This window comes from Podarcis vaucheri, assembly GCF_965113315.1.
Source record: "Podarcis vaucheri genome assembly, chromosome: 3".
Taxonomy (NCBI): Eukaryota; Metazoa; Chordata; class Lepidosauria; order Squamata; family Lacertidae; genus Podarcis; species Podarcis vaucheri.
In genome coordinates, this window is record NC_138761.1 from 83,150,880 (window position 1) to 83,174,208 (window position 23,329).

At 42.4% G+C, this 23,329-nt stretch overlaps 1 protein-coding gene and 1 long non-coding RNA gene across 9 annotated transcripts in view; both read left to right on the top strand.

Annotated features, from left to right (window-relative positions):
* The first annotated feature begins 794 nt into the window (after positions 1 to 794).
* Positions 795 to 5,666, top strand: LOC309529225. Of its 2 annotated transcripts, none has more exons than XR_014218137.1 (7): positions 795 to 882; positions 1,890 to 1,945; positions 2,868 to 2,927; positions 3,705 to 3,728; positions 3,935 to 4,008; positions 5,016 to 5,086; positions 5,398 to 5,666. It is a non-coding gene; the product is annotated as an uncharacterized lncRNA (long non-coding RNA). The 2 variants fall into 2 exon arrangements; XR_014218138.1 differs by having other exon boundaries at positions 857 to 878.
* Positions 5,667 to 9,221: 3,555 nt separating this feature from the next.
* Positions 9,222 to 23,329, top strand: part of SYNCRIP (synaptotagmin binding cytoplasmic RNA interacting protein) — a 20,204-nt gene continuing 6,096 nt past the window's right edge. For 6 of the 7 annotated variants that reach the window (XM_082216935.1, XM_082216936.1, XM_082216937.1 and 3 more), the window contains exons 1-10: positions 9,385 to 9,517; positions 10,971 to 11,130; positions 11,823 to 11,941; positions 12,078 to 12,185; positions 13,991 to 14,104; positions 14,192 to 14,368; positions 16,637 to 16,772; positions 17,771 to 17,976; positions 19,626 to 19,775; positions 20,961 to 21,082. In XM_082216935.1, coding sequence (XP_082073061.1) covers positions 10,983 to 11,130; positions 11,823 to 11,941; positions 12,078 to 12,185; positions 13,991 to 14,104; positions 14,192 to 14,368; positions 16,637 to 16,772; positions 17,771 to 17,976; positions 19,626 to 19,775; positions 20,961 to 21,082 — 1,280 coding nt within the window. In that variant the 5' untranslated portion in view covers positions 9,385 to 9,517; positions 10,971 to 10,982. Of the gene's footprint in view, positions 9,518 to 10,970; positions 11,131 to 11,822; positions 11,942 to 12,077; positions 12,186 to 13,990; positions 14,105 to 14,191; positions 14,369 to 16,636; positions 16,773 to 17,770; positions 17,977 to 19,625; positions 19,776 to 20,960; positions 21,083 to 23,329 lie in introns of all 7 variants that reach the window. The other variant, XM_082216938.1, reaches the window with a different exon arrangement.

Genomic DNA, 23,329 nt, shown 5'->3' on the forward strand with positions numbered 1-23,329 from the left:
ACGTGTACAGATTCCACACGATCATGAGGAAGCCCGCATCTAGGCAGGACCTTGTCTCTTCGGCGTAGTCACTAGTGGAAGCGGAGCGGCTGTTATTCGTGGCTTCTCCACCCAGGTCTGAGACAACAGTGGTCGGGGGACGGGGGAGGCAAGAGGACGGAGCCGTATAAACCCCTCCACAGGTACTGTGAAAGCAGAATCCTTTTGTCTGGATCTTCCCCGTGCAAAGTGGACGGATGTCTTTGTATTGGTGCGCCTAAGTGTTTAATTTGTGTTTAATTTGCCAAGTAACTGCAAAAAGCGACAGGAAACTTGCTCCCGAGTAGTATTGTTGAACCGTATGCAGTTCCTCTGAGTCAGCCTGGAGATTTCAGAGGACCTGAAGGCAGCAAGAGGAGGAACGCCTCTCTCGGACCTTCATTCATTCAGTCCTCAAAATAAGCAAAAATAGACAAATCCTGCCTTGTGTGGTCTGGCAGTTTAGAAAAAGCCTGGTTCCTTCCTTTTTTTTATGTCTTATTTGGTGCTACAGCCCCTCCACCACGAGGTGGCTACGGACGAAGGCGGAGGGAAGTGGGATCGGATCATAAAGAAACAGAGAATCGTTCAAAGCGCCGTGGAGGGAGACCCCTTGACAGCCTCGCCTTGAAACAAGCCACGCCTCTCTGCTTCTGCACAAGAGGAATGAAAAAAGAAAAAAGTCTACTCGAAAGCCTTTCCCCTCCCCGCCCCCCGCGCGCCATCCCATCCCCGCTCGTCTCTCTCTCCTGCAACCAATGAGAGACGGGTGGGCGTGGCTAGCCTCGTTCTGCTCCGAGGATTCCTATATAAAGTACCGGGAGGGCGTCGGTTCGCTCTTTCGCCTGGACCTCGAGGAAGTAGGTGAGCGTTGGGTGCGAGAGTAGCCGTTAAACGGAAAGGGCCGCCATTTTGTGGGCAGGGTGCGCTTCGCCACTCGCGCTCTCGCTGAAAAAACGGCGCTTAAAAAAATTATTTTCTTGAGCCTTCCCTCGGCGTTAGCGCACCCCTTACCTCGGTAGCTTTTGGGGGGCAACGAATGAAGGCTACGTGGAGGCGCTGCGCGTGCAGGTGGGGTGTTGTAGGCTGGGATTGGCAGGCTCCCTCGCACGTGGAGGCTTGAATTAAGAGGATATTTTTAATGACGTGGTAAAGTGGGGGGAGACCCCTGTTTTACTGTTTGGCTAAAAGGATTGAGCATATTTTTTATCCCACTTTTTTCCCGCCGAAAATCGTTCTCCCACGAGGGAGGAAGAGAGGTTCTCGCCGCTCCTCTCTGGGGATCTCGTCTCCACCTCGCGGCTGATACTTTATAAAAAGCACGAGGGCGGAGGTCAGGAGAACAGGCGAGCCCATCGTAAATAAATCCGGCTCTCAGGAGCAGTATATGACTGTACTTCTTAGCAGCGGCCTTAAGTACTTGCTAGGATTTCTCCCAAATGAAATGAACGTGACTGAAATAGGGCTGGGATTGCCTTGGTTGCCTATTTAACATACGCCAAATTTCTAACATAATCAGACTACCGTAATTTCATGAAATCTTGACCCACTAATCTACTGTCTTAATAACTTTGTTCACCTGTTGGTTAAGATTTCACTAAATCATAGAATCAGAAGGCACCACGAGGGTCATCTAGTTCGACCCCCTGCGATGCAGGAAACTTTATCCATGACTTGAACCCACAACGCTGAGATTTAAGACTCATGCTTTACCAACTGAGCTCTCCCTTGCCTACATCTGATGAAGTCCATGGAAGCTTGTGCCATAACAGTCATTATGTTGCCACAAGAGGTGCTCTTTGTTGTATGCTGCAAACCTGGATAGCTGTGTAATCTGATTTTAACCCTGTCTTTCTTTATCTCTGTTCCAGGAGCTATGGAACTAAGATTTGTGTTACTATTGCGGAGACACAAAATGAGCTCTGTGGTATGTATCCAGTATTCTGCATCAAAATACTTGCATACTTTAGCTAAGATTTTGAAAGTATTCCAGATATTAATTACTGTACTTTGCAGCCAACTTTAAGTAGGTGTTAGACATTTGTGTACTTGGAATCCCTATTTTGAATAATAGTGGCATTACCTTAAAACACCTCTATTTCTGTGTATGCTTGTCATTGTCCTGCAAATGAAAACCTTCAGCTGGAACCTTCTGACTTGTACTTTGTTCTTAACTATATACAACACTATAGCTCAGGTCATAGTATCCTGGATGCATAGTTCATTTTCTGAACATGCATGATTATGGTTTTAAATGGGTGCCTTCTAAGGGAGCAGTCCTAACCCTGGAGGCATGCTGCTGGTAGGAGTTTGGAATTTGTGGAGATTGCCCTCTGCTGGGCTTTCTCTGCCAATGCAGGTCTGCCCATATACTGGAAAGGGACCCAAATTGTGGGATAGCTGTTTCTGCCTGGAGCTGCTACAACAAGCATTGCAAAAATAATGCCCTAACCAACAAGGCAGCAGGACTTTGGATGTGGTAGTGGCTCCAAGTGGCCATGGACCCGTTAGTTAAGTAGCACCTTAGAGACCAACCTGAAGAAGTATGCATGCACATGAAAGCTTATACCAAGAAGAAACTTAGTTGGTCTCTAAGGTGCTACTAGACATTCTTTTAAATATATTTAGTCTGCGTCAGACCAACACTGCTACCTACCTGAATCTACAACCCTGTTAGAGTAGTTGTACTCATGCATTAAAATACATAATTCAGGCAGAAGGAATTAATAGTTTTGTGATGAATCTTGTTTGCCAATTATGAGTCACAGTATTGGTATTCCCTGACTTTATTCTTTTATTGTGTATTACTATTTTTCTTGCTTCTGAACTTTATAAAATTTTATTTTCAGATTATGAAAACACCAACATACGTAGAAAAGTATTCTATGGAGAAGAGTGGATTTTCTTAGGTATGTTAAAATGCTGTTTGGAGACTAAAGTCATAAACTGTAAGGTTACTGTTTAGGAACTTAAAACTGCTCTCTCCTCAGCTTTTGTAAGAGGATGAGAGACTGAGAAACTAGGGAGAGGAAGAATTCCATTGCCGTAACTTAAGTCACTGTAGTGTGCCTTTACTAGTAAGAGTTCTGCTGGATTAGACCAAAGGTCTACCTAGTCCAGCATTCTTTTCTCAGTGCCCAACCAGATGTGCATCCCACAAGCAGGGTGTGGATGCAGTAGCAGTCTTCTGCATGGTATCTTCCATGAATTTGTTCCATTTTAAAACCCATCACAAGTTGGCAGAAAGCACTACATTTTTTGGGTGTGAATTCAATATGTTAATTATTTGAATAAATACATATTTGTCCTGAGATCTCCCACCATTCAGCTTTGTTGGGTAACTCATGAGGTGTCAAAACTAAAAAGCCCCAAATGTTTTAACCTTGGTTCATGTGAGAGTTGCTCCAGTCCCTTGTGTCAAACTCCATACCACTTTGGAAAATAATTTATTTTGTAAAATCAGCACGTGCAGGTGTAACATTGTCTCCCTGCATGCCATGATTTGCAGATTGGATTCATGCAACTTTCCCTTGATGCCAATAACTATGGTTCTGTTGCATTTGTGCTGCTGTTTTCATGGCTTGTAAACTTGTTTTAAACCATGGCGTGCAGTAATTGGGGTTCTTAGCAGAAGGAGAAATATAAGGAAAAACATTTCCCTAATACTGTATTTTTTTTCTTTTCAGGCTTGAAGCTACTTTATCCTAAAGGTATGTGAGTTAAATTTTCATATTGAGAATGTATTGGCATTGGTTCAACCAGTGATGAGCCTATCCCGAACCTGATACAGTTTGATGAAAAACTGCCAATATGGATCCGGCTTCTGAGACTACCACCAGCAAACTAGTCTTGATATGTAGATAATCTATCAAATTCTGTTGACGCTGATGCTACTTTCTCTGTCTTTCACTTAAAGGTTATAGCAGCTGAAATCCAGGCAGCAGTTCCTTATTCCTAACATACATTAAGCAGGTGGAATGTTTTGAATTGGTAAGTTGTATTCAAATGGGCAGGGGGGGACATGCTGGTTTGGTGCCACTGCTGGAAGTGCCTTGGTGCAAAGTTAAGTGTCTAAAACGTTCCTTATGGACTTATCCAAGGCAAGTGTTGGGTGGCCAGTAGGTTACTGTTACTGGACTGAGCATCTTCCAAGCAGTAGCTGCAGTCTACCAGCTTTTGGTGAAGGTCCAGCAGAATTGTTTTGCTGATGTGCCTAAGACACTACAGCCAAGATGGGGGATATTGGACTTCCACCAGTCCCAACAGAGTGGTTAGGAATGATGGGAACTGTAGTCCAGTAATATCTGGAGGGTGACAGGTCTTTTATGCCTGCTCTGTAGACATCTCCATGAAAACCACCAAATAACATGCTGGCTTCGTTTCTAACAACCTGCAGCTTCAAAGTTGGAGAAGATGGTTTGGTATTTTTCACATTTGCCAGATTGTGGTGTCACACTTGATGCACAGGGATTATGTGAGCCTGTAAAAATCTTGGAACTGGGCTGGCTTGTTTTATGTTATTAGAAATCCTCTATAATATATAGCAATAATGGATGGGGTTTTTTGTACCCCACCCATCTGACTGTTACCCCAGCGACTGGGCAGCTTGCAACAGATTGAACAAAAACACAACAGAACATCACATTAAAAGCTTCCGATACAGGGCTACCTTCAGATGTTGGCTTACACTAACGTGTTTCCAACTGTTTGGGACTAGAATTCCCATCTGCCCCAGCTAGCAGTGTCATGCTTCCTGTGCTCTGTGGTCTAAAACATCCGGAGGGCCCCAGGTTGATGAAGCCTGCTTTGTTGGGCTTCAGTTTGTTAGCTAAGGCCAAACAAGCTTTTATCTTTGTAACTACCATTTAACCTCTGAGCTCAGTGTATAGATGTGTCATAAAACAGGACTCTTAAGACAAATGTTCCAGATTTATAATTAATATTTCTCTGTTGACTATAAAAGTTATTTAAAAGTTTCATCATTGCTTTCTGAATAGGGATGGGACAGAGAGCCTAGCCTGTAGGCGGAAGACTCAATTCCTTTCTGCAGTACCTATTGCAAAAACAGGTAAGAAAACATTTGCACGTGTTGATTTGCAAAGCACTTGAGAATCAAAAGTAGCAACCAATAAAAACCATAGAAATGTTTGAAGTGGACTCTGATACGAATGAAGCTCCAACTGAATTATATTGAAAACAACAGTTGAGCGCCACCAGGATTCACAGTAATAAGACCTGAAACCTTAAATACAGTGTTCAGTCTGGGAATAAGTATGTTGCTTAAATGTGTTTCTACTGGTCTTAAATTATTGACCTAGAGTACAATAGATGTTCTAATAATCTGCATTAATCTTTTTTTAATTGTGTTTAATTTTTCAGTGATAAGAAGTAAATGCATCAAACAAGGTTATCTGGAATCTACCTGAATGAAGTTCCAGCGTCCATTAAGGAATATCAGATTAATAATCAAGTATAGATGAAAACCTTTCTTGCAGTTAAATGTTTATAACAATTATATGTACAGTAGGTTTGCTATATTCAAAGTTTGATGTTCTCAAATGGTTCTTTTTCATGTCATGGGATCTTATGTGGCTCTTGAGAATGAAGATTGAAGCAGTGTTTCAGAATAAAGCTTTATAATCACTGTATTTTAGTTATTTAATGTGTTACTGAAGAAACTTTCCTGAATAATTGGTGGAACTCAAGCAGTTGCAGCGCTAAAATGGTTTTGGGGTATGTAGGTGTAGTTGGCATCTGCAAGGTTTTCAGTTGTGCTGCTGCAGATAGTGTAACATTTATATTAAAACTAAAAAATAATAAACCAAATACTCTCCCTAATTAGCATATAAACTATTTTCCCACTTCAGCCTTCCTAGCCCACCTCTGCATAAAGTTTCTGCAGGATCATCAGATCCAAGTAACTGCTGCTGCATTTTTACCTGGATCAAGCGTCAGATAATGCAAAACTCCCCAAGCAGCATTTTGGAGCTTCCATTGCCTTCATGAGATACAACAGTAAATGAGTGGTGGAACTGTCATTTGCATACCGCCATGAAATTGGATGGCTTCAGTGGTTTTATATAGATGTTGCCTGGAAAACCCACCTACTGGAGGGCCTTTTCTGTGGAACTGTCTACTGGGATTTCTTTAACCATTACTGTTCTTTTTAAACCAAGAGGTATGCTTTCTGCAGGCATCAGCTCTATCACTCTAGAACTGAAGCCTGCTGTACTTTTAAGGCCCCCAATGGTGCACTAGCAGGGGCAGATGACTGGTTTACATGAAAATTATATTTGCGAAAATTTACATACCATTTGATTGGGGTGGGGGAGTCTAGGTAAATGTGAAATAAAATACTAAAATTATTGACAAAAAGTTACAGGTATTTTAAAACATTACAAAATATGATTAAAATAGGCTTTAAAGAAATAAAACTTTTTTTTGGTACCCTGCACATTTTGACTGGGTTGACCCTGCCACTGGGCTGCTTCCAACAGAAACTCAACGCATCACACATTAAGTGTCTCGATACAGGGCTGCCTTCGGATGTCTATGGTTGTATAATTGTTTATCTCTGGCATCTGACAGGAGGGCGTTCCACAGGGTGGGTGCTGCCACTATTTGAGAAGACTGGTTCTGTGTAACTTCATTTCTCACAATGAGGAAACCACCAGAAGGCCCTCAGAGCTGGATCTCACTGTCCAGGATGAACAATGCTGGTGGAGATGCTCCTTTGGGTATACAGGGACAAAACCATTTAGGGTTTTAAACACTGAATTGTGCTCAGAAACATACTGTGAGCCAATGTAGATCCTTATGGCCAGTGTTCTATGGTCCCGGTGACCACTCCTAGTCACCACTCTAGCTGCTGCATTCTGGATTAGTTGTAGTTTCCGAGTCACCTTCAGAGGTGCCACCCCCCACATTGCAGCAGTCCAAGTGGGAAATAACCAGGGCATGTACCTCTGGCACGACAGTGCGCAGGCAGGTAGGGTCACAGCTGGCGCACCATGTGGAACTGGTAGACATCTACATGTCTAGATAGGCTTACCAAACAAAAATGTTTTAAGCGGGATATAAAAAAATAGTGAAGCAGCCTGGATGATATCAATAGGCAATGACTTCTAAAGTGTAAATGTAGCCACAATAAAAGATCAGTTTCTTACAACTAAAGAATGAGTATTATGTGGCACCTGTAACAAGGCCAGTTCTGTAGATCGAAGCATTTGAGTAGGCATATTTGGGGTAAGGCCATCTCACAAACTGGTCCCAAGCTAAAGAAATTCCTTCCAGTAGCACCTTAAAGACCAACTAAGTTAGTTCTTGGTATGAGCTTTCGTGTGCATGCACACTTCTTCAAATACTTATTTCATACCAAGAACTAACTTAGTTGGTCTTTAAGGTGCTACTGGAAGGAATGTCTTTATTTTGACTATGGCAGACCAACACGGCTACCTATCTGTAACTGGTCCCAAGCTGTTAATGACTTTACATAGTAATAATTACCACATTGACCTTGGCCTGGTAGGAAATGGACAGCCAGCACAGATCTCTGAGCAAAGCTGTTATATGCAGACAGGTTCTCACTCCAGTCAGCAACGTTGCTGCAGCATTTTCCACTGCAGCTTTTGGATCAAGTGCAAAAGAAGCATTACACCACAGTAATCCAACCTAAAAGGTAAAGGTACCGTACCCATGACCGTTAGGTCCAGTCGTGGACAACTCAGGTTACGGCGCTCATCTCACTCTATAGGCCGAGGGAGCTGGCGTTTGTCCGCAGACAGCTTGACTAAGCCACTTCTGGCAAACCAGAGCAGCCCACGAAAACGCCGTTTACCTTCCCGCCGGAGCGGTACCTATTTATCTGCTTGCACTTTGATGTGCTTTCGAACTGCGAGGTTGGCAGGAGCAGGGACCGAGCAACGGGAGCTCACCCCGTCAGGGGGATTTGAACCGCTGACCTTCTGATCGGCAAGTCCTAGTTTCTGTGGTTTAACCCACAGCACCACCTGCGTCCCTAGAATTTACCAAATGGCTTCACAGGACAAGTATGAACCCACTAGATTTGGCTAGAACAGGTATGGCCAAACTTGGCCTTCCAGATGTTTTTCGGACTACAACACCCATCATCCCTAGCTAAAAGGACCAGTGGTCGGGGATGATGGGAATCGTAGTCCCAAAACATCTGGAGGGCCAAGTTTGGCCATGCCTGGGCTAGAGGGTCAGAAACAACCCCACCCCTGCTTTAGACACTAGCCTAACTGTGTCCTGTCCCTATCACCTCCCATAATGGGGGAAAAATAATCTTCACAATTCAGCTGTCCCTCAGCTGGCCTTCCTGGGAACTGAGGATTCAGCTCAACTTTACCTCAGCTGCCCTTCATGGGAATTCAGGAGTGTACGGAAAGTAGCATTAACTGGCAGCAGTGACTGTCTTCTTCCTGTTTAAAGCTGTTTATCTACTTGACAATATAATTATTATTAGTTACTGCTACTACTGTTACTAATTTTAAATTGAATAGTACCAAGCTTTGCTAGGCTATGATAGTGTGTGCAATTATTTTTTAAAAAAATGGAATGTCGAGTTTCGCTGTTATGTCTTAACTGCAGTGCCGGTTAACTACATTTTTATTCAACAGCAGCTTCTGGTACACATCCAGGTTCCCCGAACGACTTTACACCGAACTTTAAAAAATCCCCACAAATTAAATATATCTCTAATACACAGTATACACAAAAATTAAATAACGTAACAAAGCGTAAAAGCAACACTGAACTAATCGTCAAGAAGTTTATTGCGATAGCCGTGACAATCCGAAATAACTACGTTCAGAACGCAAAAGTACCCTCAGTTCTCGAACGTGCGCAAGTGTCCCAGAGCGCTAATTAGGTGTCGCCCAAAGAGCGGGCGGCGGCGGCGTCAGGGCAAGGGGGGCGCGCGCGCAGCGGAGGCAGCGGCGCACGGAACGTTCTTTTCTCTCGCCTTCCGCAACGTTACAGCGTGCCGAGGACCGCCAGCCACCGTCTGGCTGCCGGGTAGGCGCATGCGCGGCCTCCCATTGGCCCGCCGCCTTGCCTAAGAATCTAGCTTTGCCAAAGTTAGCGGGCGGGGCGATAACCCTTGTGGATCTGCTCGGGAGACCCCGGCGTTGGGGCTGCGCCAGCGCGCGCGCGTTCTCTCTCCCCCTCACACGGCGGCGGCGGCGGCGCCTCCTCCTCCTCCCTCCCTCCTCGCGGCTTCTCCCCGCCCTGCCTGAGCCGAGTGGAAGGGGGCTGGGGTTGGTTGGTGCCAGCAGCGGCGTGAGCGCTCGAGCGGCCGCCATTTTACGCAGGCTCCTGCCACATTCTCAGGACACGCTGAGGGAGCGGAGAAGGGGCAGCTCCGCAACCGCGCCCCCCGCCCGCGTCACCCCCTCCCTCTCCGGAGCCCTTTCGCGCGCCGTTCATCGTCCCTCCCCCGCCGCCGCCGCCGCCAGCCCCTGCCGCTCGCCCCACACAGGTCAGCAGCCACCGGGGCTCGTCAGGCGCTGTGGAGAAGGGAGGGGAGAGGGAGAGTCGGCGGGGGGGGGCTTGGCTATGGGGGGTGGAGAGAAAGAAGGGGCCCGAAGAGAAGGTTCTCCCCAGGAGGAGCGGGCCGGGAGCCCGTGGAAAACGGAGGGAGAGCGGGAGGCAGCCTGCCGCCCGGCCGGTTCCGGCGAGCTGGGAGCTTGGATAAACAAAAGAGGCCGGCGGCGGCCCTGTCCCGCGCAGGTTCTCCCGGCACTTAGCCACGCTGGATGGTGGGTGAAGCTAGGCCGCACGATGTGGAGGGAAACGAGGGGAAGCCCTCCCTGCTCGCCCCCCCTCTCCCTCCCGCGAGGGGCTCCAGCTGCCTCATTGTCCAGGCGGCAGCGCCATTCATTGGCCACGAGGCGCCTCCGGGGTGGGGTGGGACATGGTGGGAAGGCTGGAATGAGCAGGGCAGGCCGCCGCCGCCGATGCCAATGTGGCTGCCGGACGACTTCTTTTTCTAATGGTGGTGGTGGGGTTTTGCCGCGTGCCTCGTGTCACGTAACGGACCGGAGCCTGGGATCCGTGTCTTTCCAACGCTCGAGTTGGAAGAAGCATGGTGGGAAGAAGGGAGGGAGGGTCTGGATTCTGTGCGTGCGTTTTTACCCGGCGGGAGGAGGAAAGGCATGGGAAGGCAGTCATTTTTGTCCGCCCCCCCCCTTTTTTCCACATGGCGAAATCGGGCCCAGGGTGTTGCAATTCTTCTCCCGGAGGGAAAAGTGGGGGAGGAGGAGGGACAGGCTGCTTTTCCGGGAGGGGGGGTGGGGTGGGGTGGAGGGAAGTTGGTCGCTGGAGGAAGTTGTAAGACATTTGAACGCGCCGAGCACGTGTTTCCAGCGGGCATATGGCGGCTGCCGCCGCTTGGGCTGGGTGCGGACTGGGAAGCGCTTTGTTCCTTTCGCCTGGTTGCTTTTAGGCCCTGTCAGAGAGGCGGGAAGAAGCTGTAGCGTAGGCAGCGGAACGGGATTTCGCGAGAGGTGCGAAGGGTTGAATGAAGCGATTCGGGTAAAAGCAGCAGGGAATGGCAGTGGCTGTGTCGCGCGTTGGTGGCTGCACGTTCTTCCGCGCCTTTTGCTTCTTGTTCCATTTCTAACTTCTCCAAGAGCTGCTTAGGGCGTTTTAGAGAGACAGAGAAGGGAGGTGAGCTAGAGAGTTCGGCTGGATTGTGTAAAATCTGCAATAAAATCTTAATATCCTCACTAGGCTTTGGTTATAGGGTATGCCTTTGCACTATTAGTCTTTCTCTTGAAAAAGCCTTGCGTGCTTTCTGATTGCAAAAGTAGTAGGGAAAACGGCTTAAACTCTGCGAGTCCCTAGCAGGTAGCTGCATGTATTGATTGATACACCAATAGTTCGGCTTTAAGGTTTATAGCTTAATTATGATGCTTATTGCGTTTGAACAGATATCTGGAAACATGGCTTCTGAACATGTTAATGGGAATGGTACTGAAGAGCCGATGGATACTTCTGCTGCAGTTACCCATTCTGAGCATTTCCAGACATTGCTTGATGCTGGTTTACCACAGAAAGTTGCTGAAAAACTAGATGAAATTTACGTTGCAGGTAAGATGTAAAACTTGCAAAGTCACATTTTCAATATTTTCTATTGGACTTTTCCTTGCTTTGGGCTAAAATAGCAACTTTTTGTGGTTTCCAAACAAAAAATAAAAACCCAAAGATGGGGACTGCAGTCTTCTTAGCAAGTGTTTGGATGATAAACAATAACGTGGCATTTATGCTGCTGTAGGTTAGTCTGTGGTACTGAGTGAATGGGTGGTGGTAGGGGAATGCAGTTGTACTTCAGGCAGTAGGAAGAGTTCATAGTGGATTATATTTGTCTTTGGAGCACTGTGTAGTAAGTGAGGCAGTAATCATAAGCATCTCTTCTGGAGGATACCTGATTTAATGTTTGAACCTGTGGGTGCAAAGGCTACTGTGTTTTCAGTCATGTTCTGAAGCTCAGTTTTGGAGACCAATAGAATTGTTTGAGTGCTTTAGTCTTTTTAAACAGTTTCCTTAAGAGGCAGAAAAGTACTGAGAATCACTGCTCAAGCTGAGTCAACTGTTTATGCAAAATTATGACTTTTCAGAGTTTGTCAAAACTTAACAAGTTTCAGCATATGTGTTACAGTACATTTGTAGATTAAGGCAACTTTTTAAGTAAAGGGGAAATCCTGAAATGGGCCTCTGATCAGTGGATCTGCTTCTGAAATGAAATAACTAAAAATGCTAGAATATAATATTTCTTTTTCTAGGGCTAGTTGCTCACAGTGATTTAGATGAAAGAGCTATTGAAGCTTTAAAGGAATTTAATGAAGAAGGTGCATTGGCAGTGCTTCAGCAGTTTAAAGACAGTGACCTCTCACATGTTCAGGTAATGTACTACTATAGTGGCATTTCTGTTCCTTGATAGTACTACAGTTTGTACTAGCACATGTGAAAAACTTGAACAAGTCAGGATGATTGATTTAAAATTCAGCCCTTACACGTCATTTGTGTAATCTTTTTAGAACAAAAGTGCCTTTTTATGTGGCGTCATGAAGACATATAGACAGCGAGAAAAACAAGGGACCAAAGTGGCAGATTCTAGCAAAGGACCAGATGAGGCAAAAATCAAGGTATGTTTATAGGCCAGTATGCTTATGCCTTTAGTGCTAATTTCTGTGGTTGTATAAGAATGATTTGTGTTGAAGTATTTTTTTAACAATATTTTTCTTGGTCATCCCTTCATTGGTGCTTGCCAACTGACATTTCTATAAGAGCAGCTTACTCTTCTTTAGATTCCTCTGCACAGTATTTATCCATGTTTTACTCTTGGAAAAAGTCTCTGGATACAGGTCCTGTGCTGCATCCTGCAGAGGGAGATGTTAGCAGGGTACAATTGTGAAAGTACCTCTGACATCTGATTTGCGCCACTAGCACTATGCCACAAATTGTTCTAGAATGGCAGTTTTTGTACCCAGTCCATACATTTAATATTGGCATCATGATTTGCAGGCTTTCTCTTTCTTGTTTTTAGTAGATAAACATTCACATCTGTTTTTATAGAGACGGGCCATGAATCATCACTATTGGCACTGTAATTTGAGATTAAATTGTATCAGCCAGCAGTTGGAAGTTTAGTACAGCCTGACACTGGAAAGACTTCAGTGCTTCATGACTATTGAAGTATACTGCAAATACTTCACTTATTCTACCATGAGAAATTATATCTTTTGAAAGAGTAATTTTTTATTGTGTGAAAGCCCACAACAATCAAGTACAGAAATTGTAGAAAAGCAATTGAATGTAGCATTTGCACACAGTACATATATTTTTCCATGCCTTGTTTGCTTTTGTTTTTTGAGTACTTGAGTTACTGGAATTCCAATACATTTTATCCATTATTTCATTCACAAAGAGCTAATGAAATACTGAGCAGTATTAAATCTCTTTAGTCAAACTGAAGTATGCATGTCCCCAGGACTGTAGGGCAGGCTTAGTGTTGATTGAAGCATGCATGTTTATGCTAATTCATCATACAATTTGGATGAGGGGGAAGAGTGGCCTTCCATAAAAAGTGACCTGGACACCTCCAAGCTTATTGTGCTGCTGCTCTACTAGGCATGCTATGTTTTATTAGGTATTCTTTTAACTTGAGGTCTCTCCATGCTTCACTTCTAGCATGCTCTCCAAATTCAGAGGGCACAGCTATTCGCAATTGAAGCAGGCTCTGTGTATGGCCAAGAGAAGGCTGCTGATATCCTACAGGAGTGGTTCTCAAAGGGTGTGGTGCGCCACACTGGTGTGGCAAGTGTGATGGGAAGATTCAAGGATAATCAGTATTATATTTGGGACTGATTAATGTTCTTACACAGCCACGTTGTTTTATACTTTATGGCTCTCCAGTGATCACATTATAAAGTAGTTGTGTTCTCTTTTATAAATCAAGCACTGCTAGGAGTTGTTTATTTCAGTTTCCCTATGTATTTATCATCAATACAAAATTCGGTGTGCAAGCAAATTTAAATTCTGAAAGTGGCCCAGAGAAAAAAGTTTGAGAACCACTGCCCTGCAGTGAGGCACAAACAGGCCTTCATTTGGTGGGATAAGTGTAGGATTCCTGGCATAACAGCCGCCTATGCAAACAGAAGGCACCTAGCGAATGAAGCAAAACTGACTTTGAGAAGCTTTGCACACAGGATTTAGGATTGAAATGTACAATAGGTTTTTTGGGAGGGTGTGATTTTTGTGCAAAAATCAAATTTGCTCAAAATTAGTATATACTCAGACATACTCAAAGCTGAGGGAATGCAAGTCGCTCTTAAAACATGTGTCAAAGATTATTTCATTGCAAACATTTGTCCCCTTTTCCTATTTTAATTAGACAGTGTAATTAGTTGGTAAACAGACTTTATTTAAAATTCTAAACTTAAATTTGAAGGCACTTTTGGAGAGAACGGGTTACACACTTGATGTCACTACTGGACAAAGAAAATATGGTGGTCCTCCCCCAGAGTGTGTCTACTCAGGACAACAGCCTTCTGTTGGCACTGAGGTAAGCAGCATCACATTTTATGATGGGGTGGTGTGTCCTTGCTACCTGTATGTGTGATCCTTTTTAAAATACCTTTTTTTGTTACAGATATTTGTGGGTAAGATTCCAAGGGACTTATTTGAGGATGAACTGGTTCCATTATTTGAGAAAGCAGGGCCTATATGGGATCTTCGCTTAATGATGGACCCTCTGACAGGCTTAAACAGAGGATACGCTTTTGTCACTTTTTGTAACAAAGAGGCAGCTCAGGAAGCTGTTAAACTGGTAAGATTTTTCTTACTGCATTCTTTTAGGATCACCCCTTTATCTAAAAGCAAGTACAAAAATCCCTGGCAGTGGCTGAAAGTATACTCTTTGGTGTACATCATGATGTATAGATTAGAATTGTTTAGGCCTCGTGACCTCTTTTAGTTAAGCAGTTCTAAGAGTTCCTTTGCCTTATTTATTCAGTTTGTTATGTTACATGCTGTTTTTTCTCCCCCCCCCCCCTTCCATCCCTGTGAGCGTCAGGGATAGCAGAAATGGAAATGCTTATACTGCAGTCTTACACATGTGTACATGGAATTATGTCTTGGGTTAAGTGGGCACATTGCATGATATCTGCTGTTTAACTCATTCAAAGGTAATCCTGGATTAGGTCATACTGTGCAATATCTTCTCTAATTCTATTAGTGGCTATATGTTAGAATATCATAGATGTGGGGGGAAATGGAATTACTGCATGAAGAGCAGGATTTTGAACGAGTTCTTTTTAAAGGCTAAGAAACGTGGCCCTTAAAATGAAGGACGATTCTCCATGGTCTCTGTTCCCCCTTTTGCTTTTCTACTTGAGGATTATAGCATATCCTTGGTCTCTGACTTGCAATTCAGGGAATGAGCACTGCCATAAAGGGTCAAGGGGAGCAGTATCTGGGGAGAGAGATTGACAAGGTCATCTTTTGCTCATAGTCAAAACAAGAACAGTGGGACACTTAGCAAAAACCAAGTAGCTCCATAGGTAGTCTTAGGCTGAACTTTTCCTCACAGAGTGAGATGACTTGTACAATTACTGAAGTATGGTAAGGATGCCTTCTACTCCACTTTATATTGACGTGTGTTCCCAATGGGAGAGGATCCTGCTGCAGTGTTGCAGCTGTAGTTGGTTTCTTTGAAACTAAGCAACATTTTGTGTATTAGATGAAAGGCAGAGAATAGTTGTGCTCAGGTACCACTGTTGCTGCTTTTCTCTGATCTAGGATTAGAGCAACATGTAGGGTTTAACCCAAGGTGTCTTTGAAGCACATTTTCCCCAAACAATCTTAAGAGCTGTAGTTTAAGGGTGCTAGGAATTGTAGCTGTGTGAGGGGTAAGCTACAGTTTCCAAGGTTCTTGTATGTGTGTGTGTGGTGTCCACACAGCTGACAAGCATAGTGTACTCATTTACAGGGTAGCTAGGTTATTCTGTTGCCGCAAGAAAAACCCCATTATTGTGGCAATTTTTAAAACTTTTATGAACCAAGGCCCATGATAATAAAATCCCATAATAAAATTGTCAGTCTTTAAAGTGCCTCAATACACTTCGTTGATATTGTGTCCAGTTACTTTTAATGAGGTAGGTGGAAGCAACCCAGTGCCATACAGAACCATCTATTCGGTGGCCCACGTAACTGCATTATCACATGGTTAGAAGCCACGCTGCTGAAAATGGTACACCCCCAATACAGTGGTACTTCAGGTTACAGACGCTTCAGGTTACAGACTCCGCTAACCCAGAAATAGTGCTTCAGGTTAAGAACTTTGCTTCAGGATGTGAACAGAAATCGTGCTCCGACGGCACGGTGGCAGTGGGAGGCCCCATTAGCTAAAGTGGTGCTTCAGGTTAAGAACAGTTTCATGTTGATGGACTATATGGAACTGGCGGAAATGACTGGCAGAATCCGAGACCAGGGATAAGAGTCGGTGGAAGAAGATTGGAAGAAATTTAAAGACTATCTACAGAAATATTGTAAAATTAATGAATGTTAGAATGATGTTGGATAGAAATTAAGTGGTTTTCAGCTGTAATACTATAAGGGAATATGAAAAATGGATTATTAATAGGTAAAAATTTAATGTTACAATATTTTAAGATTAAAGACTAGGATAAACAAAGAGGGTAAGGATTTGCTGAACCAACAAACTGAACTGGAATACAAAAAAGGGAGGCATGAGGAGGTCCGGGTAATAAGCTAATGAAAAATAAGTAATAGAAAGAATGAGTTGTTTTTAACCATTTTTATTTTGTATTTTCTTATTTTTACTTTGTAATACTTTGAAAATCTTAATAAATATCTTATAAAAAAAGAACAGTTTCATCTTAAGAACGGACCTCTAGAATGAATTAAGTTCTTAACCCGAGGTACCACTGTACTTGAAGCACTTGCTCCTCTTTTGAAAAAAATACTACTCTGTATTGAGTAATATTTCTGCAGTGAAGTAAAAGTTTAACGTTTGCAAGCAAGGAAAAACAAGCACTTTTGGATGACCTACCCTATATTACTTTCTTTCTTCTAGTATAACAATCATGAAATCCGCTCTGGAAAACATATTGGTGTATGTATCTCCGTTGCCAATAATAGGCTCTTTGTTGGCTCTATCCCTAAGAGTAAAACAAAGGAGCAGATAGTTGAAGAATTTAGCAAAGTAACAGGTAAGTTACTTTGTACCTTGGGTGTATGAATTTAAAAGGAAATAATTCAAGTGATCAGTGATGAATTTTTTCACCATCTTTCGGCTGATGTTGAATGATGATGACATTGTAAACTGAGATCATAAGGCATATTCTTGACAGTAAGAAAGAGATGAGCTGGGACTGTGGCCTATCCTTGTGTCATACATTGCTTGAGGGAGGTTTTACCCAAAGCCCCTTATTCAGTAAGTTTGACTGTTTGGAAGAAATTATTAAAGGAGTAATTTTGCTCAGTTCTGCTAGATCGCGTTGTCAATCATTTAGAATATTCATGAACATTCCATGACATCGTAACAGCTTGGCTTCGTTTGCCCTTTATTTTATGTTAACACACTATACTGTGTTAAGATAAAATAAAGGGCAAACGAAGCCAAGCTGTTACGATGTCATGGAATATTCATGACATTCAGTAGAGACATACTATACTGGTCAGTTGCTGAAAATATTTGACTGGTCAAATATCTACCCCCAAATTAGAGGCAAGTGTTGTGCATGTGCAGTCTTTTTTCTTGTTCAGTTCAGACTTTTTCACTTTCTAGAAAAGTACTTTTGATGGGGAGTAAATTAAATTTCTCTGTTGGTTTTCAGTTAGTGCCATGGTATATGTGGGGGAAAGCAACAGAAGATAAGCTACCGTATGTCTCTGTGTATAAGACTAGGTTTTTTTATTTAAAAAATTAGGTTAAAATTGGGGCTCGTCTTATACACTGGGCAAGCTCCCCCATTTTCTTAATTTGGAGATCCCAAAAATTATACACATCCTTTACACAGAGATGTGTTATACACGGAAAAAGACGGTATATAAGAAATTCTAACATTTTACTGGGGAATTTTAGCAAATCTAATAGTCCACTGTATTATATTAGGGTAAAAAGACAAATTGTCAAAGTTTTATTTCTGTTTTATAATAAATTTGTATGACTGCTTAACTAAACTCACGTGATTGGCTTCAATTTCAGAGGGTCTCACAGATGTAATATTGTATCACCAACCTGATGACAAAAAAAAGAATAGAGGCTTTTGTTTCCTTGAATATGAAGATCATAAAACTGCAGCACAAGCCAGGCGTAGGCTAATGAGCGGAAAAGTGAAAGTCTGGGGTAATGTGGTTACAGTTGAATGGGCTGATCCTATAGAAGATCCAGATCCTGAAGTCATGGCAAAGGTAAAAGATAACAGTGATTTTTTAAAAAAAAAATTATAGCAAGCTGAAAGTCATGATTATTTTGTTAAATCTGTATCATATGGCAAATGCTCAGTGTTAGAAACTGAGATATGAAATCTAAGAGCTAAACAGCACCTTAAACCTAGGTTATGGGTGCAACAAAGGCAGGCACACTTTTTTATAAGAAGAATACAAAGCTGAAATGAATGAACTGCAGCTAAAATATGTTCATTTTTCACATGGTCTAGTCTTTCCCCTGCCCACCCCCCTAATATTCTTAAGAGGGTCTCTTCTCCAGTCTTCAAAGAGTTGCTGGAAGTGGGGAGGCAGAAAAGGGTCCTCCTTTCCTTCCACTTTGTAATTTTACTCTGAAATCTTAGGTGCAGTACTGAGCCCAGAGCTTAGAAATTGCTTGTCCTAATGAAATGCCCTCTTGCAAAGTGCACCTACAACAATGGGAGTTTCAAACACTGCATATGCTGTAGAAGGAATAATACTTGCAAAATGATTTTCCTACATTAACTTGAATGGCTTGTTCTGCACTCAGAGCAACAACATTTGTGAAAGCTACAAAAGTTTGCTTGAATCTTCAACCAAACTATATAAAGCTGATAACTCAATAGGTGAACATGGTTTATGGTTAAATTTGCAAATAGGATCATAATATGAATTTTCACTGCTTTTAATAATTTTTATACAAATTGTGGATTGTTAACTTGAAGCTTACTTGGCTCATAACTGAGTAAGAGACATATTTCAATCTGATGCCCTGTTTGTGTTTGCATGACCAGCATTTATCAGACTAGTATGACAAAACTAGTTTCAGTTAGGATAGGGACTGAACTTTACTGCATTATCTCATTACATTTTGTCAATACAAGTCCTGCTTTCTTTTTCTTCCAGTCTTAGTATCCCCATTGTTGTAGGTGATGGCTTCAGATCACCAAGTCCCATCACTGCAATTCACTCTTGTACTGGGAGTCCTTATTATCATTTACTGGAATTGGGTTTCATTTCCACATTAGGTAAAAATCTGGGGGAATAGTGAATGTGCGTTGCTGGGACGGATGACTGCTCTAGGCAGGAGTCAGATGCCTTTCTATCCTGAAACTATGTCAGTGCCTTTTATGTTCCAGCAGCTAACCAGGGACTTTGGGTGTTGGAACTTGCAACAACATACCACCACTCTTACATATTCCAAGTGACATTGGAAGAACGAGTATACATTCGGAGCTAGTAGCCTTTTTCCCAGCTATAAGCATCTTTGAAAAAAATTGTGGATGGAGTTGTTGTTGTTAATAATAATAATAATAATAATAATAATAATAATATAATAGCAGCTTTTAGGGAAATATATTGTCTGAATTCTTTACAATTGGAATTTGTAAATGTTGAGATCCAGAATGTGCACAACAGAACTTTGATCTTCCTTGTCTGCATCGAAACCTTCTGAGGGTTAAGGGGACCCACAGGACTAGATTTTGGGTGTGCATGAGAAGAGGATGAAGGTCCTGTTGGGTGACTGGCAGTTGCTTTTGCAGTGTTTGATACAACTCCACGGCACATCCCAAGTGCTCTTGGCAAATGCCGGTATTGCAAAGAATGAAACAAAATTGTAGTCTGAATTAACCCTCGTTGCTTTATTTTAGGTGAAAGTGTTATTTGTGCGGAACCTTGCAAATTCAGTCACCGAGGAGATACTAGAAAAGGCCTTTAGTCAGTTTGGAAAGCTGGAGCGAGTGAAAAAGCTAAAAGATTATGCTTTTATCCATTTTGATGAACGTGATGGTGCTGTAAAGGTAGGTTTTGATTATCATTGCAGGTACTGCTACATGATCAAGTTATTTTTAAGTCACATGTTTAGCTAAAACATTTGTGTTATAAAATGCTTAAAGCTTTGTGCTGTAGTTTTGGGCTCTAAAGTGATAGGAATACAGCAGTTGGCTGTTCATGTTCTGAGAATTTTTGTGCTCATTTTTGCTGGCTGTCTCTCCAAGTAGAAAAATCATTGCTTCTATGCTTACCTTGTCCTATACTCTTTTAAAAATAAGGATAGAATGCAGACTGTTCAGTTCACTGATCTGCTCATTTTTAAGCCAGATTCTACTCTAAAACCCTTGTGCACAGTGCAGAAACAGCTGAGTCCAGAGTTTTCATGAGTGGAATTCCATTTACAGAAACCTCCAACCTGGGCATTTTCGCCTTTCCCCTGAAAAGCCACTCTGGAAGTCTAGGAGACCCCTGAACAGTATAGGAAGTGACACGAGGCTTGTAGTAGGAAGGAGGAATTGGTTAAATCATCTTTCTTCGTTGAGAACCCCTGCTGCATCTCTTGTCTGTTTCATGAACGGGACCCTTCTATTTGCAAATGAAGTGTTGCATGTCCAAGTAGGAGTTAGAGTGGCTAAATATACCTGAAGTTTTCTAAACTTAATCATGACACCAAATGCAATCATTTACATTTCTACTCTCCCTCCCAAATAAAAATAGAATTGTCATAGGGGAAAACATAAGTAGAATACAACTCCTCATACCTGATGCTATTTCCAATTTTGGTCATCTCAGCATTTGAAAGCTGAAGAATTACATTTTGTTCCCTTTGTTCATACAATTCCCTATTCTCTTTGTTTTTACTTTGAACAACTTTACCTTGCAACCTATTTTGTGAGAATGTGTAGCTGTTAGAGATTGCTTTAATTTCAAGTGTTTGCTTTGCAGCACAGATCTTTTTGCAGATCTGGTTTCAAGCCCTCATGGGTTGCAAGGAGTATTTTTGAAAACATACACATTGGAAAAATCAAAGGTCCTCAGACAGGGCCTCTAGTGGACAGGAGGTGGGCTTAATGCCCTACATATCTACCAGCGGTTACTACTACTCAACATCTCTTACTATTCATATTGTCTGCGTTCTTTGCATATTATTTAAAAAATAGGTTTTTGGAAGAATTTATTGCCAATACGCATTTCAAAACTATTCTCCACAGGCAATGGAAGGAATGAACGGAAAAGATTTAGAAGGAGAAAATATAGAAATAGTTTTTGCAAAGCCACCTGATCAAAAGAGGAAAGAGCGGAAAGCACAGAGACAAGCTGCTAAAAATCAAATGTAAGTGCTAAAGTGTGTGCATTTGACACTAAATGACACTTATACAAATGTTGTGGGTTTGCAGTTCTTGCTGTATGCGCAGCATACATACCATGGAAACTTTTGTAAAAAAATGTAGGGTTCTTTGATGACATTTATGGCTTAAGATATCGACTTCCCTTTATGCATGCTTTTCCAAAAATAAAAGTGCAGCCTGCATCTTTTGGTCTATTTTTAAAAGTGGAGAGAGAATTACTGTGTTAACTACATAATATCTCCAGGTGAGAAGTAGTGTTCTGTTCGTTATTTAGGCCTGTATTTACATTTTTAAAATAATATGTCCTCAGAAGTGATCAGGCAAGTGCAGCTTTCCCCCCTGAGATACTGTAAGAAAAAGTGGAAAAAGCAATAAAGACATGTAGCTGATCAGAAAGTGTCTCTGGGTCTATGAATTTCTGCTTATTTTATTCTCCCGCTATATTCACTGCTGCTAATTATCCATTCAGTATTTAGAAGCTTTAGTTCTTTGTTACTAATCCTCACCTTAAGCTTTTTGTTGCAGTTTTGTGTATCCTCTGTGGTTTTTCATGACACAATAATTGACTACTGACAACATTCTGTCCAATAATTTTAGAAACTTTAGACTGCAATCCTGTGCACATTTTGTGGCATGATAGGAACACATGTGTAACACTCCTTGTGTGGTGGGGGGATGTCAGTATGTGAATGAGCTGTATCCCCTCAAGAGTTTTTTTGGGGAAGGGGCAATTTCATTTTATATGCTAATGTATCCACAGTTCTTGTCAAGTATGAAGCCTTCTTGACAAAACACTTGTATCTTCCTTTCATATATATATATATATTTATATGACAAACTGTATATCATAAATAATAAACTCCTTCTCCCCCACTGTTTATTTGTCATCCTATTTGCTATCTCAGCTGTTTCTACACCACATCCAATGTTGTACAATTACACGTCAACTTGTGCAGCAAGACATGCATTTCCTCTTCCTACTGCAGCCATCACCGCCTCCAGATCTGTTCTGGAGTGTCCCCAACACCGAAGGAGATTTTGGGAGCATGGGGAGCTGCAGTGGGGATGGGAAAACTGCTGGTGGATGGACACCATTGGATGTCAGCCTTTTCTTTGCATTTCTGGAATAAATTAAAAGGAAGAGTTAAAAATATTCATGTGTCTCAAGCATTGATTTATAAGAACTGTAAAAGGCAAAACTGAGGCAAAACTCAGCTTTACGGGAGACTTGGGTTTGCTCATGGGGACTTGGCCTTTCCCCTGTAGTGCTGTACCCCCTCTCCTCAGTCTCTGGACCATCCAAATCAGATTTTGTTGGTACAGGGAGGACTGAACTTGCTTTATGTGAGTGAAAGTCCATTCTGTGGGTGCAGAGACAGTGTTGGATGCAACTCAAAATAGAAATGATGCAGCACCTGGTGGTGGTTCCAGGTCTTAGGCAACCATGAACATGTATATATGTTAGCTGTTTATAGAACAACAGATTGAATTTGATTATACTGCTGGTTTTCAATTATGAATGGTGCATGCTCTGATTACATCCAAGGCTTATTTACTGCTAGTTTGAAATCTCATTTTAGTCGGCATATCTACCCTTTGAATGTATGCTGTCAATGAAAGTGCATGTTCAAAGAGGCTTTCCGATAGCACCATTCATCTCTACACTAGGTAGTCCTCAGTTAGAGCTATCATTTAGCATCACGTGGCTAATTTATAAAAAGTAGTGGCAGTGAGGCTTGGATTTTGCACATGCTGTCTCCTGCACTGCTAGAATGAGATAGTCAGCTTTTGTGCTTGTCCAGTTGACACACGACTGCAAGCGTGTGGGTCCTTTTGGACCCTGAAGAGGGCATGGGGTGCTCTGCTGGGGTGTGTGGAGGCCAGGAATGGAACTCCCGTGCAAAATGGTCACTGCCTATACTTACTGTATCACAACTAATTGAGATAGAGGCCTTCTGAGTTTCCATGTGGGTTGTACCCTCCCGGTGGTGCAGCAATACTGCTAGCACATTTGTAAAGCTACACTTACATTTGACTAAATCCTGAACACATCTGGGCAGATCTAAGCTCTGGCCAGATTGGTTTGAGACACCCCTGGTCAAGTTGACTCACTTGGAGCAATTTGAGACTGTCATAATTGGGTGGGGAGGCAGGCAGGTTCTGCTTCATTAGCATGTTCCCTGCATGAAATGTGGCGAAGCAGCACGCAGCAAGGTTGAATTCCCTGCTCA